Raw genomic sequence first — 15,632 nt, 5'->3', positions numbered from 1 at the left:
CTTAACAGCAGTGTTGATACGTGGGATGAGGATGAACAGTAGTGGTGGTGATACTCATTTCCTTCCCCATGGAAATACTCCACAGTACAGTTAAAAGCAATGCAAGCAGACATGCCGCAAGCTATAGGTCAGCTGTAGCAACATGCTGACTAGACAGCATCCTTGGTGTCTTTAATTTTGCCACAGGGATCCACTACCTACAACTGAAACATGACACCAAATCCAGCGATACCACAACACCAACCTGGGGCTCTCTTATTGCATTTTTGAGGGTGGGTTGCTTTAAAGCATTTCTAAGACAAATGTGGCAGGTAGAGAGAGCTTGTATTTATTTTGCTGCCTTTTGAGATGGATTCCCAGTTTACTGCTAGCTAAATAGTACTGTTCAGACTGTCCTTAGCTAAGTACTACTGCTCAGACTCGGACTATCCTGTGCAGCTGTGGTTTTCAGTCACATTCTGGCAACTGGCTTCTTTCTTTCCCCAGGTACATTTTCCATTTATTATGACAGAAGAGATGTGTCATACCTGTCTGAGATTCAGCCTGAACACGTTCACATGTCTTCTCCGCCTACAAATCAGTATGAGAAATCCAGTTAGTCAGAACTTTTCCATTATTTTGTAGTATTTAGGGCTCAAACTAAAGCAAGCATATCACCATTTTCACTTACCTTATTGTTGTCATTGCACAGTCTACTAATTGACACATAGTGTCTAATCTTTCTGCAGGCAAAAAACAGCGTGTTAATTCCCATCCAAACCTCAGCTCTAATTCAGTGCTGATACACAAAATGGGTAATAGCAACAAATTAATATAAGACAAATCCTGTTCTGGCAGGAAGGCTAGGTAGGGAATGGAAAAAAGAACAAAACCAAAACCAACCCACAGTTCTGCTGCAGGTGATAGGGAATACAAAATGGAAACATCCTTTGCAAAGATTGTTCCTTCCTCTTTCTCCCTGCCCTCCCAGCTTCTTTTGGGCAACTGTAGGATGCTTCAGGTATGATATAACTGAAAAAATATGCAACAGTGCAGTCCAAGAACTGAAACCTTCTATAGGATTTAGGGACAGGGCAATCAATCTGAAAACTAAATCTTTGATTAGCAGGGAACTTTCTAAGCCAGTTTCAAATGAGCTTAGATTTCTCCTTAAGTAACAATGTACACAGTATATATTAGTTTTACAAGTTTGGCATAATAAGCTGGAAATGTCCTCACTCTATTGATGGAGACTAGGGAACATGAATTACTTCCAAGGGATGAAATCAACCTAAAACACTTTTTTTTTTTTTTTTTAAAGGAAGTAACTGCATGAAGAAGCTGCATTTGGCCTCTCCTTCACATTGACACAACTTCCTAAAGAAGTGTCTCAGCCAAGTCTGGAGATAATGCACAGTGCTTTTAATTAATGTTTGTGTTGCCTTAAAGGGATTTTTATACTGCTACTGCATGTGATTTGATCCACTTTCTTTCCCAATATCATAAAGATGTACTCATCACAAATGTACCAACAACTAACATATACCTGCATGCTCCAAAATGCTTTACCTGGGGACCAAGACATGCTTGAATTTGGACCAGGATCAAAGCACACAGTAACCTCATCACAGAAAGACACCTGACAACGGCCATGAGTACGTGAGGGACATGCTACAGGTGAACAGTAGAACAGGATGTAGGTTCTGGTGCTCCCCACACAACACACAGAAAGAGTCACAAGTGAGCACATCTGGATCTCTGGCTCCTTTCTAGGGAGAATTGGGAGAATTTCACATTTCTTGTACAAAACATGTAAAGGTGATTTTAACCCAAGGAATTAAATACAGAGGTCTGACGCTCCCTTCTTTGTATAAGTTTCCTTTATATTGGGATAGATAATCCAATGCCTGCTGACAGTAACTGAACTCTGAACTGAACCTTGATTCACACCTAAATCATGGCTTTAGCATTCATACTTACCCTCCCTGTCCGACAACAGGTAATATCTTCACATTTTGCTGTATGCTATCTCCATTTTTCTTTTTCGCATAGTACATTCCTTGCCATTCCTGAAAAAGGAATTCAAGCAAAAGGAAGTTCAAGATGTAATAAGCAAACCAAATACGTTCTTCTACATATTCTCCTTCATTTGGCAACTTGGAGAAGTGAGATAAAACAGGAAGAGAAGCTATAGCTTCATACCTTTCTTCACTGAAAACTGTTGTAAAATACAAAACCTAAGGGTACCCCCGTAAAGGCAAAGAGTACATCAGAGGAACATGTGACAATAAGAAGCAATTTGATGAAGATGATGTTGGTTCAGAGGTTATCTCATTCCGATCTGAAGTTACCACAGAATTCCTCAGAAATGTCTTCTTGATACCCTGGCATTTTATTTACAAAATCAAGTGATTTAAGTTCCAAACAGTCCTTGCATACAGCATAATTTAACTTCTTTTTTTAAACAGTAGCAGAAAATCTGAGCATCCTTTGTTACTCTTACATAGGGTGGTCATCCTTCCAAGTCTAACAAACATATGAACACATGGAAGGGCACTGGATTTTGATCTTTGGCATTGTAACAGGTGGCATTTTCTGAAATCCCAGAGCACGTTGGGGTCACCTTCACCAAGAAGACTGATGGTCTAGCAGAGAAGTCACATCACTCGTTAACATGAGATATATCTGTAACTTAGAGAGCTTTGGTATCATAATGCGTTTACTTTCCACACTGTCTGTTCAGTCTCAAACCACGTCAGAGATTTATCCTGTTTTTTTTAAGCAAAAAAGAGCTTAGAATAGCTACTGGATTCTGCCTTCCATCTGCTGACCTTCCCTCTAAAAGCTCTTTGCTCTCAGGATAACATTGAAGTAGACAATTTTTGCAGTATCAGATTGTCACTGCCAGTATCTTTTTTTTTTTTTTTTGATAAAACTCAAATGGAAAAAGAAAAAAAAAAAGGCGGAAAGGAATTTCTCATTTTGTTGTAAGGAGTCATTTTTTTCCTCTGGAAATGAGACATTTCTTTCTAGTGCAGAATGTAAATTTTTCCAAATCCTCATCTTTTCTTTCAAATGAGGCTCAGAAAATGACCCTTCTCCCTTGTTCAAGGCATCCTTTTAAGCGAAATATTGTTAAAAAAATCAGTTTTGTTATTTAAAGATTATAAAGCCAGAAGGCACCATCACGGTCCATCACCCGGCCCCAAACGAGCTGCCTGCAGTGGAGCCCACACCGCGCTGTGAAGCAGCAGAGCTCCCGTGCCCACACACAGGTGGAGCTGAAGGCAGCTCCAACAAACCCTTCTCCTCCTTACCCCTGTATTTCCCTCCAAATGCCCTCAAGACATCACTGCTGCTTCTCAAACTGTGCTACAAATGCCACAGCAAAGATATGCAACCCAGCACTGACAGACATCCCCAGGTCTCCCCTTACGTGTGGTGCCCAGGCAAGAATTGCCCCCTCACAGGGCTATTGAGGACATTTCAGGGAAAACAAGTTTGGAAAGCCCGGGTCTCCTCTGCTCATTTCTGGTAGCAACACAGCAACCTGAAACCTTCCAGCTGTGCCAGTCTCTTGTAACCTGGCCATTGACAAGGCTTACAGTCTTGCCTACGCATTTCCATCCCTTGAGTAGTTGTTGGTGTTGTGTTTTATTTAAAGCTGCAGATTTTGATCTGGGCATCTAATAAATACCAAATGATTAATAATTAATGAATCCCATATTGCATATTCACTTAATGCAAACTACCCGTGCCAGTAGCTGTCCCTCAGCTGAGCTCAACAGGCTTTAGTTCAGATCTTACCAATGTATGTGAAAATACCTTCACGAGGCACCCGATACATATTTATTTACACTGGACTGACAGATCTCACAGTCAAGCGGGCCAGAGCCCAGGTACAGAGAGAAGAGTTTTGCATCTATGCTAATTGAGCCAACAAATAAAGACTCCTGCCCGCAGAGAGCTGCATGATGACAGGCTGTGCAGAAGAAAATATGAAAGGCTTTTCCAAGGAGCTGTCAGAGAGAAGCACTGTGAATAACAAATTAGGAAGCAGACATAATATCTTCTCCTGTGAGCTGCATGAAGAATACAAATGAAGATAAGGCAAACATCACAAAATTCCACACTCTCATAATTACAAGCATGCATATCAATAGCTTCTTGACAACCAGGATGAGGCAGAGATGAATGATCGATCTCTAACCCAGGTAATAAAGCCAGAATATGCACAAAGGGGTGAAGTCATAAGGGACAGATTGGATAATTCTTGCACTGAAAGTGCATGCTTTTCAAAACAGGTTCGAGTTATTCACCAATGTGCTCTTCATAGTCAACAGATAGATTTTTCAACTTGTGAATGTCTAAAACCTGTGAAACTGTGGCAGCGAACGTGAGAGGGAAAAGGTCAGCAGAATTCCAAAAAATAGGAGGCCCAAGCCAAGCTCCTGCTGGTATGTAAAGTTCTCACAGGGATGTTACTTAAACATATTTTAAGAACACCATATGCTCTCACAGAGCCTCTGTCAGCAATCCAACAGAGAGGAGCTGCTTCACAAGATGTGCTGTCAGTCAAGTCATTTTATGGTTACGGTACTGCCACACAAATACAGTCATCAGTCATTTCTGCACAGCCTGTCAGGCTAGGCTCAGATGCAAAGTAAAAACCATACATAGTAAGAAAACAACACTTTCACCCCTTATACAGTATTCTAAAAATCAATGCTGTGATTTAAGACTTCATTCAGAAGGCCCTGGTACGCATCTATCCACCAACATCATTCATTCATGCATGACAAGTAATTCCCTAATTCAGCTTTCCCTTTCAGTTTGGGGGACACTAGACAGCAACGTTCAGCAGGCTCCTTGTCGAAAACAGAACAAACTAAATTAAACACAAGGTGTCATAAAAACAATTGCACAGAGCGTAACTCTGAGTTAGGAAGGAATTGCCACAGACCTTTTTTGCAGAGCTTGATGACTCCCCCACTCCCCCTGTAAAGACAGCTATCTTGCACACCATTCCCAAGGAGTGAGAGGAATTGCATGCCTTGTCTGATTTATCGATAACTATCTACCTCACTTTAGAAAAAGTGAAACTGAGTTAAAGATCTTTGTGTCAAACTGCAGAGATCAGAGGAAGCGAGAACTCTAGTCAGAAACAGCCCTGCACATTTCATCTTAATGGATGTCACTTGAATCATAAAAGGATGAAAAAGCACAACTTGTTTTTTAACTCAAGTATGGATACGTGAAAATGCCTTTCAATAACATCGGCTTCTTGCAAATTATAGCCAGTTATAGTAACAAAAAATGAACTTCCACTTTTTTTTTTTTTTTTTTTTTTTTTGCTAAGGGAAACAACATCCTGACCCACAAATCCCTATGCATCGTGCAATTAGCAATTTTTTGTGTATAATGTCTCTCAGCTCTTGTCTGGATACACTGAACTTGCTCACAGCATGATGTTTGTCAGCACAAGAAGGGAAATGCTGCAAGAGTTCATCTTCCCAAATTCCATGTAAAGACTAGATGTAGATTTTCTACAGCTTAGTTTTTCTAAAGATCGGCACATCTTACTTTCTATTATTTTTGTTACAGTACCATGTTTATTCAAAAACAAACAAAAAAAAACATTGAGAGGAGAATATCACAGAACACAGCTGGCTTTTTTAGTATGCTGTAACCTATGGTAACCAATATATAGTTGACTGTAATCAGAAGCAGACTTTAATTTAGGATATAAAGTAATCACAAGCCTGAAAACAACGAACAGACTAAATCAGAGTGATCCAGACAAAAGTTAGGCATTGCTGAAAATGCTGTAACACCTTGTCACAAATCATTTCAAACTAAAGCACCTTCAAAGGACTGCAGTATTTCAAAAGTTGTTCCGCCCAGTCAAGCTCTACTTGCAAGTACTTCCTGTAATAATTTCATTTGTAATACATTTTTCTATTAATATGTAGATGTGAGGCTACATAAATTGCATACTACAAAACATTCCAAAGGGAAATACGAAAACGTGCAAACAGATCATAGCCAGTTAAAACAGTTTAAGCTGTTCCAGACAGACAGGTTTTAATAAGTAGTATTTCATTAGCCATCACAGTTGGAAGTCCTAGAGCCAAGAGTGAAATATGTTGCAAGGAAAGAGATAGATCAGGGTTAGATTTCTATCATTCATAGAATGAAATATGTTTCTATTATTAAAGACATTTTTATCAGCACACTAAAATATTAAGAATTTGATCACTTCATATCTTGAGAATTGATGTTGTGGTTTTAAAGCCTGACATATCTAATGTGTTTGAATTATAACTTAATAATATATACTCCCTCATAACATCGGTTTTGTATTACAAGCATTTACTGAAATAATTTTGGTCAGGCAACAAAGGTACAAAGCACCGAAATCCAAGCTACTGTCTATTGCTTGGATCTCTTCCAAAAGACCAATACACACAGAAATGAGTTACACATTCTTGTTGAAATGCACATACAATCTGCATCCAGAGCGCAGGTTTTGGTAATGAATGCTTGCGTTAAGTACACAGTATGACTCATCACAACTTTGCATTGGTGCTTTTGCATCACTGCCTGGATACACGAGTGCCATGATTCATTTTAGCATCTCCCTGCACTTTGTCAATACTATGGTGCTTCCCAGCACCCAGTGAGCACGACCCAATTAGTTATCCTGACTCAGGTCTGAGCGTGGACCATGATGCATCTACAAACACACCAATTCCCCAATCTTTCTATTACCTCCATGGTCTCTATACAAGGCGACACGTTCAATGACACCAGAAGCACTTAGAGCTCGTTGTCAAAACAAGTGAAAGCTCCTAGATGGTCCTCACACTGCAGCCACAACAGTCCCAAGGGAACATTGTGGAGCTACCAGGCAAACAGCGATGCCTCTCTCTAGTGACCTCACTTGAAGCCAGCTGCACTTTCTCATGTACTTTCTTGGTGCAACAAACATTTCTAATGGAAATCCATTAGACAGCTCCCATGTCATAAGAGGATAAAAAGTATTGGCAGCTGACACCACCTATCATTATCAAGTGATATTGAAAATGTCTTTTCTGATACTTTCACATTCTGAAGTTGCAGATCAGCTTCCACATTTCACGTTAAAATACTTCCATGTGGTTCTTTTCTCATTTGCATCTTTCTGGATAACATGTGCTTTTAGACCGATTTTCTTTGGTATGCCTACACCTTTTGCTATATACAGCATATATTATGAACAAACACAGCAAGCCAATAGTTTTCATAAAACATGTAGCTCGTCCAAACAACTAAAGAAGAAGCCCTTAAAAATGAGCATTTTTCACTTCCTTGTCTTGCTTGAGTAATCAAGCTGCAAATGCTATATTGGGCTATAAAGATGCAGGTTATGTCATGTGTCATCCCTGGACAACAGTAACTTTTACAAATAGCAAGTGAGAAGCAACACAATGTCATTACTCACCTTTCCTATCTTTATGCAGGAATTAATAGTATCTAGGAAATCAGCTTTTTTTTCATTTATAGGCACTTCTGTTAATTCCTTTCCTATTAATTCACCTATTTGATAGCCCATCACTGTTTCAAATGCAGGATTGACGTACTGTGAAATAAAAACAAACCAACATTCAACAGAATACTTAAAACACAATAGAATCCCTTTTTGTCTATTTGCTAAACTTAGATGTCTCTTTCCTAACCTGAAATAAATCTCTGTATGCATTGTTCCTGAAAGAGATATCTAAATGTTTTTTCTTTGTGGAGAAAAACATGAATGTCCATGCTAGAACAGTCATGCAGAGTGTGTGCATGTGAGCAAAGAGAGGGAAAATATGGAACCAGCTGAGTATTGCACACCTATTGTTTTGACAGACAACATAAAACCCTGAAAAATTAGCTTTTTCAGTTCTCAAACCTAAAAAACTCAAACCTACCTCAGCGTTCCTAAAATTCACAAATTAGATGGTGGGATACCATAGACACATTAAACTTATCCATTGACGAATTCTTTGCCTTCTTGTGTGCAAGAGCCAACCACCATCACTCCCCTGTCCAGGCAAAGCTCAGCCAAACTGACTGGAAGAAGTGCAGTCTGAGAAAGCAACTTTCTCTCTCAGCTGAATGCTGCATTTCACTGTAGTTTTCTGGCCTTTGCTCAATGAAACTAAAAACTGGTATCTGTATAGCCCACACCTTCATGACTCTCACTAGCTGAGTTGTAGACACAGGACCCGTAATAACGGGATCTGAACACCTCATAACGTTCAATGTTTTGATGTGACAGATATGGAAAGGGTGCCACTGGATGCTCTCTGCTCCTAGCATTTCTCCTCTAGCCTATTATGGAAGAAAGGCCTGCCTGCTGGAGCTCCAGGACTCTTGCACATGTCAGTTCTTTTATATTCTGTCTGCAGAGTAACAAAATCTGGTCTGAAAAAGTGTATTTCCAAACAACTTAAGGATATGTTCTGTTCTTTTTGTAAAAGGGATGTAGAAAACACATCCTTCAGTGAAATTGCCATTGTCAAGATTTGGGTCAAGAGGGTACAATTTATATGCACGCTGTAACTCCCAGAGGCTTGGACTCAAGCTCTTTACTAATAATAAAACCATTCCTCACAGCCTTCATAGTGGAACTAACTCCCTTATAAAGATGATGTTTCTCAGGACTGCAGACCTAAGCACAAACTCTTTTCCATTTTTAAGCAACAATTAAATTCAAAAACAGTTGGTCCAAGAATTCTGATTCAACAAACAGCATCAGATTTATGAAAATAAACAGATAAAACTTCTTTTCTACCTTTATTTAGATAGTTAAACGATTTGGTTTGCTTTTCAAAAGCATCAGATTAACATACAATATTTTGGGGGAAAGAATGTAATCAAGTTAGCAGCTGCATTCATTTATGATGTATATAAAAAAAAACATTAAAAAAAAAGTAAATTCTTTTTTTTTCAGAAACAACTGTCCCTTAAAATTTACCTGATTTATGCTAGATATATTAAATGGAGAAAATTCTACTCTACAGCTAAATTCACTCCAACCTGATTAGAACCATTAAGTTAGGTTGGATTCTTGCACCATAAAAAAGAGTAAATATAAACGTGAATGAAATAAAATACCGTCAGCCCGCAGAGCAATTTTCTGTACTTATAAAAATAACTGGAACAAACCTGTATTACATGGTCTTCACTTGTGATCTCAATGGCTTCTTGACTTTTCTCTAATGCTGTGAATAATGAATTACAAGCCCTAGAGACAAAAAAATGACATCTGATTAGCTTTAATCCTCATAATTCTTACTGCATATGCTAATAAACTATTATAATTCCATACTAAATAAAGTTGTACTTTAAGGATTAACATATTTTCTTTAGCTAACTGACATTCTATAATTATCTACAGTTCAGTAAAATGAATGCTCTTGTAAGGATATGGCTGAACTGGAAATTTTTGTTGATGATGTTTTTGGTAAAATTACCTTAGTTTGAATTGTGCCCGCACCTCTCCAAATTCCAGCTGAATTAACTCATTGTAACAGGCCATTATATTGGAATTTTCTACATATCTCTGCAAATAAAATGTTAGAAATATTTCATTAGTCACATTTCTGTACTCAAAGGTATGAGGCTCTGTTTTCTTTTGCTTGATAGAAGATTAAAAAGGTGTAGAGATATGCCAAAAAATGAACATGTTGTAATGTAAGCAACTTGGTAAGATTACTTTCCGTAACTAGTAAAATTTTTCAGGTTACTGCATTTTGAAAAGGTGACAGAACCGCACAGCAATGAGGTTCAGACAAGCTGTTTATTCTGTGTAATTGTCAGCAGGATCAAAAGATAAGATAATCTACTTTTAGTGAATTTATAAACTTTCATGTTATTTTTTTAAAATAACAATCAAAAATAACATTGTGTCTCTGGTCAACAAAATTTAGGATTATTATGAGCTTCAAATTACTAATATTCCAATACACTGTATACATATAGGAAAGCAAAACTTCCCCAAAAATGTACCTGTTACTGGATACAATTATTCATTTGGGGCCCCATACAGCAAAGATCCAAGTATCTTTTCTCTGATGCTTTTTTGAAACTTCTTGTTTTTACCACGTAGAAGCCTGAGTGTTAAATCTTTGCTCATGATAAACTGATATAGACATTGATTTGGGGAACGGGAGGGTGGAGATTATCAAAGATAAGCCACCACATCAATGCTGCTAAACAAAACTTTGTGCTTTTCCATTAGACCAATCTCCAAGGCTCTGATCTATAAATAATTCAGAACCTGTGTTGGATTACTTCTGTGCCCACTGGAATGACTTTGTGCATACAAGTACAGTTGTTTTCAGGCTTTAACACTTCCTGTATTAGGAAGTTTTTACTACAAATAAGTAAATGGGTCCAGATGGACTGTGATGGGACAGGAAAAGATCCAACGAGCATGCAACCAAAACACTCTGAATTACAGTGGTAAATCATGCATATTTTTGTTCCATTGTCAGCTTAATGCAATAAGGAATCCACTTAACTGACACACTAATAATCACCTTTCCTGCTTAATTGGAATAGTTGCCAAGGAACAGATTCAATGTAATACTTTTCAGGTGCCTCCAAACAATAGATAATAGCACTTGACAGTGTCTGAAGCCTGTTTACAGATGTGAATTGGCATTTGATAGAAGAGATTTCCCACAGCACATTCTGTTGTTCACTGCAAGCTGCTCTTTGGTCCTGCTAGAGTAATTAGTCAATTTTGTCAATGTCATACATTAAAGCAGAGCATTGTATACTTATTTTGAAATAAGTGTATACTGAAGAAATGTCTCGGTAACACTTCTGGTATACCTAAGAATGTCCACCTACCTTGTCAGCATTATTCTATTTCTAACAATGTACAGTAGTTCAGAATTGGAAAATATGTAAGAATGAGAAGCATGAACAAGATCTACAGGTTGGATTACTGACACAAACAGTCATTGACAGCCACACTTCAGTATAGTTTCTTCCATGACAGTTCTGGAATGTCAGAGCTATCTAGCGGATTATAAAACATACATACCCTTGTGAAGCCAGCAGAGATCAGGGGCAATATTGATGACTCTTCACGATCAGCATGCCTTTTAAAGAAGGAAGATAAAGTCAGACATCATTTTTGTAATCAATTGAAACCCCAATTTGACAAGGCATTGACATACCTGCACACCAAATGGCATATTAAATGCTAGTACAGCTAGATCCTTACAGGTCATTACAAACATTTTTTTTTTGTTTATTACAAACTTACATCTTTGGCACAGATAAGCCAATATGTTATTTTCCTGTTTTTTCCTATTTGTAAGTAATGAGCTTCTTGCATCACAAAAAGTAATTCGCAAGACTGTTGGACTGTTCCTTCTTTTTTGTATTGGATTCTTTGTTGTTTATGCTGTCCCTAGTGAAAGATACACCTGAATGTTTACATGGCCAAAGTTTTAAGAAATCACTTGTTATTTGTATATACCAAATATTAGGTAGACAACTCAAGATGCCTGAATGAGGATGGATTTTCTACTGTTGATTACCCAGCACCTGCTAGTAGGTTACTTCATGATGACATACTCCTAAAATGAGATACCTGAATCATTCTGGAAAACTTGGCTATACTAACTGTTAAAAGACGCTCAAACATATGTGAATGTATGAATGGAATCTGGAGGGAAGGTCATTATGCTAGATTTCTGTAAATGAGCAGATGGAAGCTGGTCAAGTTTAGCAGATGGCACAATAGCTTTTATTTATGTTTAAAATTTTGGATCTTATGGCACCTCATTTTTGTTTTCCATGCACTTGTTTCCTGTGCACAAAGTGAATGATGCCTAGTAAAGTACAAGGTTTGCCCAAGATTAAGCAGAGAGACAAAGGCAGGTGTCAGAAAAATTATTTCCATTCCTCATGCCAGCTATCTGATAACGCTGCCTCCCAAAAGTACAGAGAAAGAGAGCAGGCATATTGCAGGGAGGAAAAAAAAATAATAAAAAAATGACAACACCAACAAGTGAACTGTAGGAAACTGAAGGAAGATAATCCTCAGAGAGAAGCCCTTCCATATGCTATTGGCTAAATGTCAGCCTTTTTCACAAATATGCTTCTTGCAGAATGGAAGAAAACGTGTGAAAGTTCTCACTCTGTGAAATCCTAAATGGCAACTACAGAAGGCATGTGTTTAGCACACAGGAACTTGAAACAATCAACTTGGTCCCAGTGAAAGGCAAACTTACTTCTGAAGTTTCCACTAGACAGGGATACCAGACACATCTGAAAAGTTTGAGAACTGAAGCTTATGAGAACTTGTCACTGCAGGGATCTATTTATCTTGTCCCAACACACAATATGAAAATTTTCAAAAGACAAAATGAATTGCAGAGAAAAAAACCTTTTGAGCAACTCCCTAATCGTGAGTGAGCAAGCCCACCTTCCAATCTCCTAGCTTTTTGAAAGGATTTGCTGGCCCACAGAACCACAGGTGTCTTTCTCTCTGATGTACATGAAGAAGCTCTTGAGTTCGTTTGCTATTTCTCTCCTGCTCCTTTTCTTCTCTTTTCTTTTGTATTACTTTGATGACAGACAATTCTGAATGCAGAAGCAACAGTTTTCATAGTCATAAGACTTTCTCACATAAAAACAATGACGATTATATTCACAATTGAGTCCCTTGAAATGTTTAACTAGGGTCTTTTGTTCCCTAGAAATGGTGGTGGAAAACTGCATTGTTAACAGGAAATTTCAACACCTCAGATTTGGATTTGGAATAAAAGTTTTCTGAGAAATGGACAGTCTCAAAATTGTATTTGGAGGAAATTATCTAAAATTCATTTCAAGTTAAATATATTGCATTTCTTCTACTTCTACACCTGTACAGTCTAAATAAACTCCACACTTATTTAAAGATATATAAGCAGTGTGTTCAAGAGGGAGGAGGAGGAAAAAAGCATATGCACTCCTTTATTGCAATGTCTTAGCAGCCTATTTTATTTGCAGAATTTCCATGGTCAGATGCTACTTGTCACTGCTCAAATCGTTCTGTACAATGTTTTTTGGTAACCCAACAGATCTTCTGTTTGTGCTGTGATCAATCAGATTGAAGGACAGATCAAGAGAGGTTCAAAGTGTTATTCTTACTAATACCAAAATACAGATCTATGAGACAGTTCCAGAGTTCTGCAAATGGTGTTGCAGAGGTTGTTTGAATCATGCTCCTAAAACCTCCAGTTATTAGGAGAGGGGAAAAAACAAACACCAAAACCAAGTGACACCTCTCTAGTAAAAACTAGAAATCAAAAATCCTGTCCCAATCCTGTAGCCAACAATGGTGAAAACTCTATATGATATAATTACATTATCATTAGAAAAGTAAGAGGTTCTAATTCAGTTTTCAGTTTTAATTCTAAGTTTAATTCTATTTCAGTTTTAATTTTATTTTTTTTTACTGTAGCATTTACATTTACAATGATAAGATTCACATTTTGTTGATCAGATTTATAAGTAAAGATGAGCATTTACCTTCGTACTACACCAATAATGACTGTATTTTCTGAGGGTTTAGTTGTTCTGATAGACCTTTAAATAAAAAGCAAGATCATTTAACATTTTTTAAAGTTCACATTTCAGAAACCATGAATGTACAGAACCTTCCTACAGTACTTTACTTAAAATATCTCACTAATTTAAGGATTATTTCACTTTACTCTGGGACAGAACGGTAAAAATGTAACAAGGCAAACAGTGCTGCTATATAGTCCATGACTGACAAAGATCTTACCTAATTACTTTATTTCAGCAAGGACAAAAGCCTCTGTCCCAGTGCCCTGAACCTACCACACTCACCCATGGTACATAATCTGACCCCATCACCCACACCCCACAGACTGTTATTTAGTCTAGACACATTCCCAAGGGGTATTTCACTGGAAAGTCATTGAAACAAGGCACCATTGCCTGTCAAACCTCTGTGGAGACACACAGAGAAGCAAATCCTTTTCCCCTTTTTTCATACTTTACAGCAGTTTGTGAAAGTATTTTTGGAGTCAGTGTGCAACTTTACTCCTCATAACAGATTTTCAGATGTTGTAGGTATGAAAACATGCACACAAAACATTGCCTACTTGCATCTGGAGTTACTCAACAGCAAGTGACATTTCAAAAAATTCAGAATGTTAATGAAGTGAATGTATTCATTAAATTGCCTGTGGTGGCACATGACCTTTGCAGTTAATTTGACGTGTGAACATGGAACCAGGTATTGGAAAAAAACACTTCATTATGGCAACAAATTCACATGCTGTGGCTCCATGCCAGACCAAGCTTCAAATGTCCTACCAAACAACTAAAAATGCTGCTAAAAATGCAACTAAAAATCATAATCACAGCATTGAGATAACATTAATTGATGCTGCACATGAACATTTGTCCAAAACCCAGCAACATTTCACAGGTTTTATAAAAGCAAAAAAAAACACTTTAATGATTTGTTCACTATATAGCTATGCATTAATTAGACTGAAGTGGTGCTTACCTGCATAATGCTTCTGCATCGAAGTATCTGGAATGTCTATGGTCAATAATGATAATTTCATGGTGTTTATCAAGAAAACATTCTAGCGCAGATTCAGGTGTCCTGGCAATATTACATCGAAATCCAGCTTTCTCACAAGCCCAACAGAACCCGTTACTCTGGTTATCTTCTTTGGCAAACACTAAAAGTACCTGGTTCAAAGACAGATAGTGAATCACTACAAACAATTCTTACATATATAGTATTCTGTGACTTATGTCCTTAACAAGTTTTTTAAAGCTACTTCCAAGGCTTAATTCATTGTTTTTAACATAATTGCTTCCTACAGACTACTGTTTTTTATAATTGTCTGTATACAGTTTTTTCAAGTGGATAAAATATTCTGCCAAGCCATCTGTATCCACATGGGATGAAGTGGCACTCTCTTCATTAGCTGCAGAGAGAGCTTAGGCAATCAGCTGAGACAAGATGCCTGTTTTTCAGACAACGTACACAAAACAACAGTGAGTCTATGTTTCTTCTGTCAAATTTCTACCACACATCCCTTTTCTTGTTTTTTTTTTTTTTCTTTTTTTTTTCTTTTTTTTTTTTTCCCTTCTTGCCAGGATCATACTCCAGCAAAACACTTGGATTACTCACCGGAGCATGCTTCACCTCATGTGAATTAATACTTAACAGTGCTTCAGTGGCATGATGAAAATTGTGCTTTCCTTTTCATCTCAATCTAGTTTCCCAAAATACTGGAAGCAGCCCACTCTGTGGGGCTTCTGGGAACTACAGACAGGCTGGTCAAGATGAACTCACGCTGGATGGAAATACCTCTGAACATGGAGTACAACCCCGCGCAACTCCTATACAAAGCTTGCCATGGAATATATATCACCCAAGGAGATTACCATGGCTGAAATCCAGAAATGGAAGACGAGATCTATGATCTGCTGTATCATAACCTATTGTGTAATTGCCAGTAACGTTACTCTCTCTGAGTCTCTTTAAAATCAACACAATGCCCACATAATTCAAAGTATGAGAAGGCCCAATTCCTTCTGAAATGTGTTTCAAATTCTAGGATGGAATACAC

At 37.8% G+C, this 15,632-nt stretch overlaps 1 protein-coding gene across 2 annotated transcripts in view; it reads right to left on the bottom strand.

Annotated features, from left to right (window-relative positions):
* Window positions 1-15,632, bottom strand: part of PDE8A (phosphodiesterase 8A) — a 130,072-nt gene that overhangs the window by 21,233 nt on the left and 93,207 nt on the right. For both annotated transcript variants that reach the window (XM_080607613.1, XM_080607614.1), the window contains exons 3-11: window positions 14,552-14,742; window positions 13,540-13,596; window positions 11,060-11,117; window positions 9,480-9,568; window positions 9,172-9,250; window positions 7,463-7,600; window positions 1,960-2,048; window positions 671-722; window positions 528-570 (exon numbers count right to left, since the gene is read on the bottom strand). In XM_080607613.1, the coding sequence (XP_080463739.1) occupies window positions 528-570; window positions 671-722; window positions 1,960-2,048; window positions 7,463-7,600; window positions 9,172-9,250; window positions 9,480-9,568; window positions 11,060-11,117; window positions 13,540-13,596; window positions 14,552-14,742 (796 nt within the window). The remainder of the gene's footprint in view (window positions 1-527; window positions 571-670; window positions 723-1,959; window positions 2,049-7,462; window positions 7,601-9,171; window positions 9,251-9,479; window positions 9,569-11,059; window positions 11,118-13,539; window positions 13,597-14,551; window positions 14,743-15,632) is intronic.

Source organism: Anser brachyrhynchus (assembly GCF_964034855.1).
Source record: "Anser brachyrhynchus genome assembly, chromosome: 11".
NCBI lineage: Eukaryota > Metazoa > Chordata > Aves > Anseriformes > Anatidae > Anser > Anser brachyrhynchus.
This window is presented reverse-complemented; position numbering and strand designations above follow the sequence as displayed.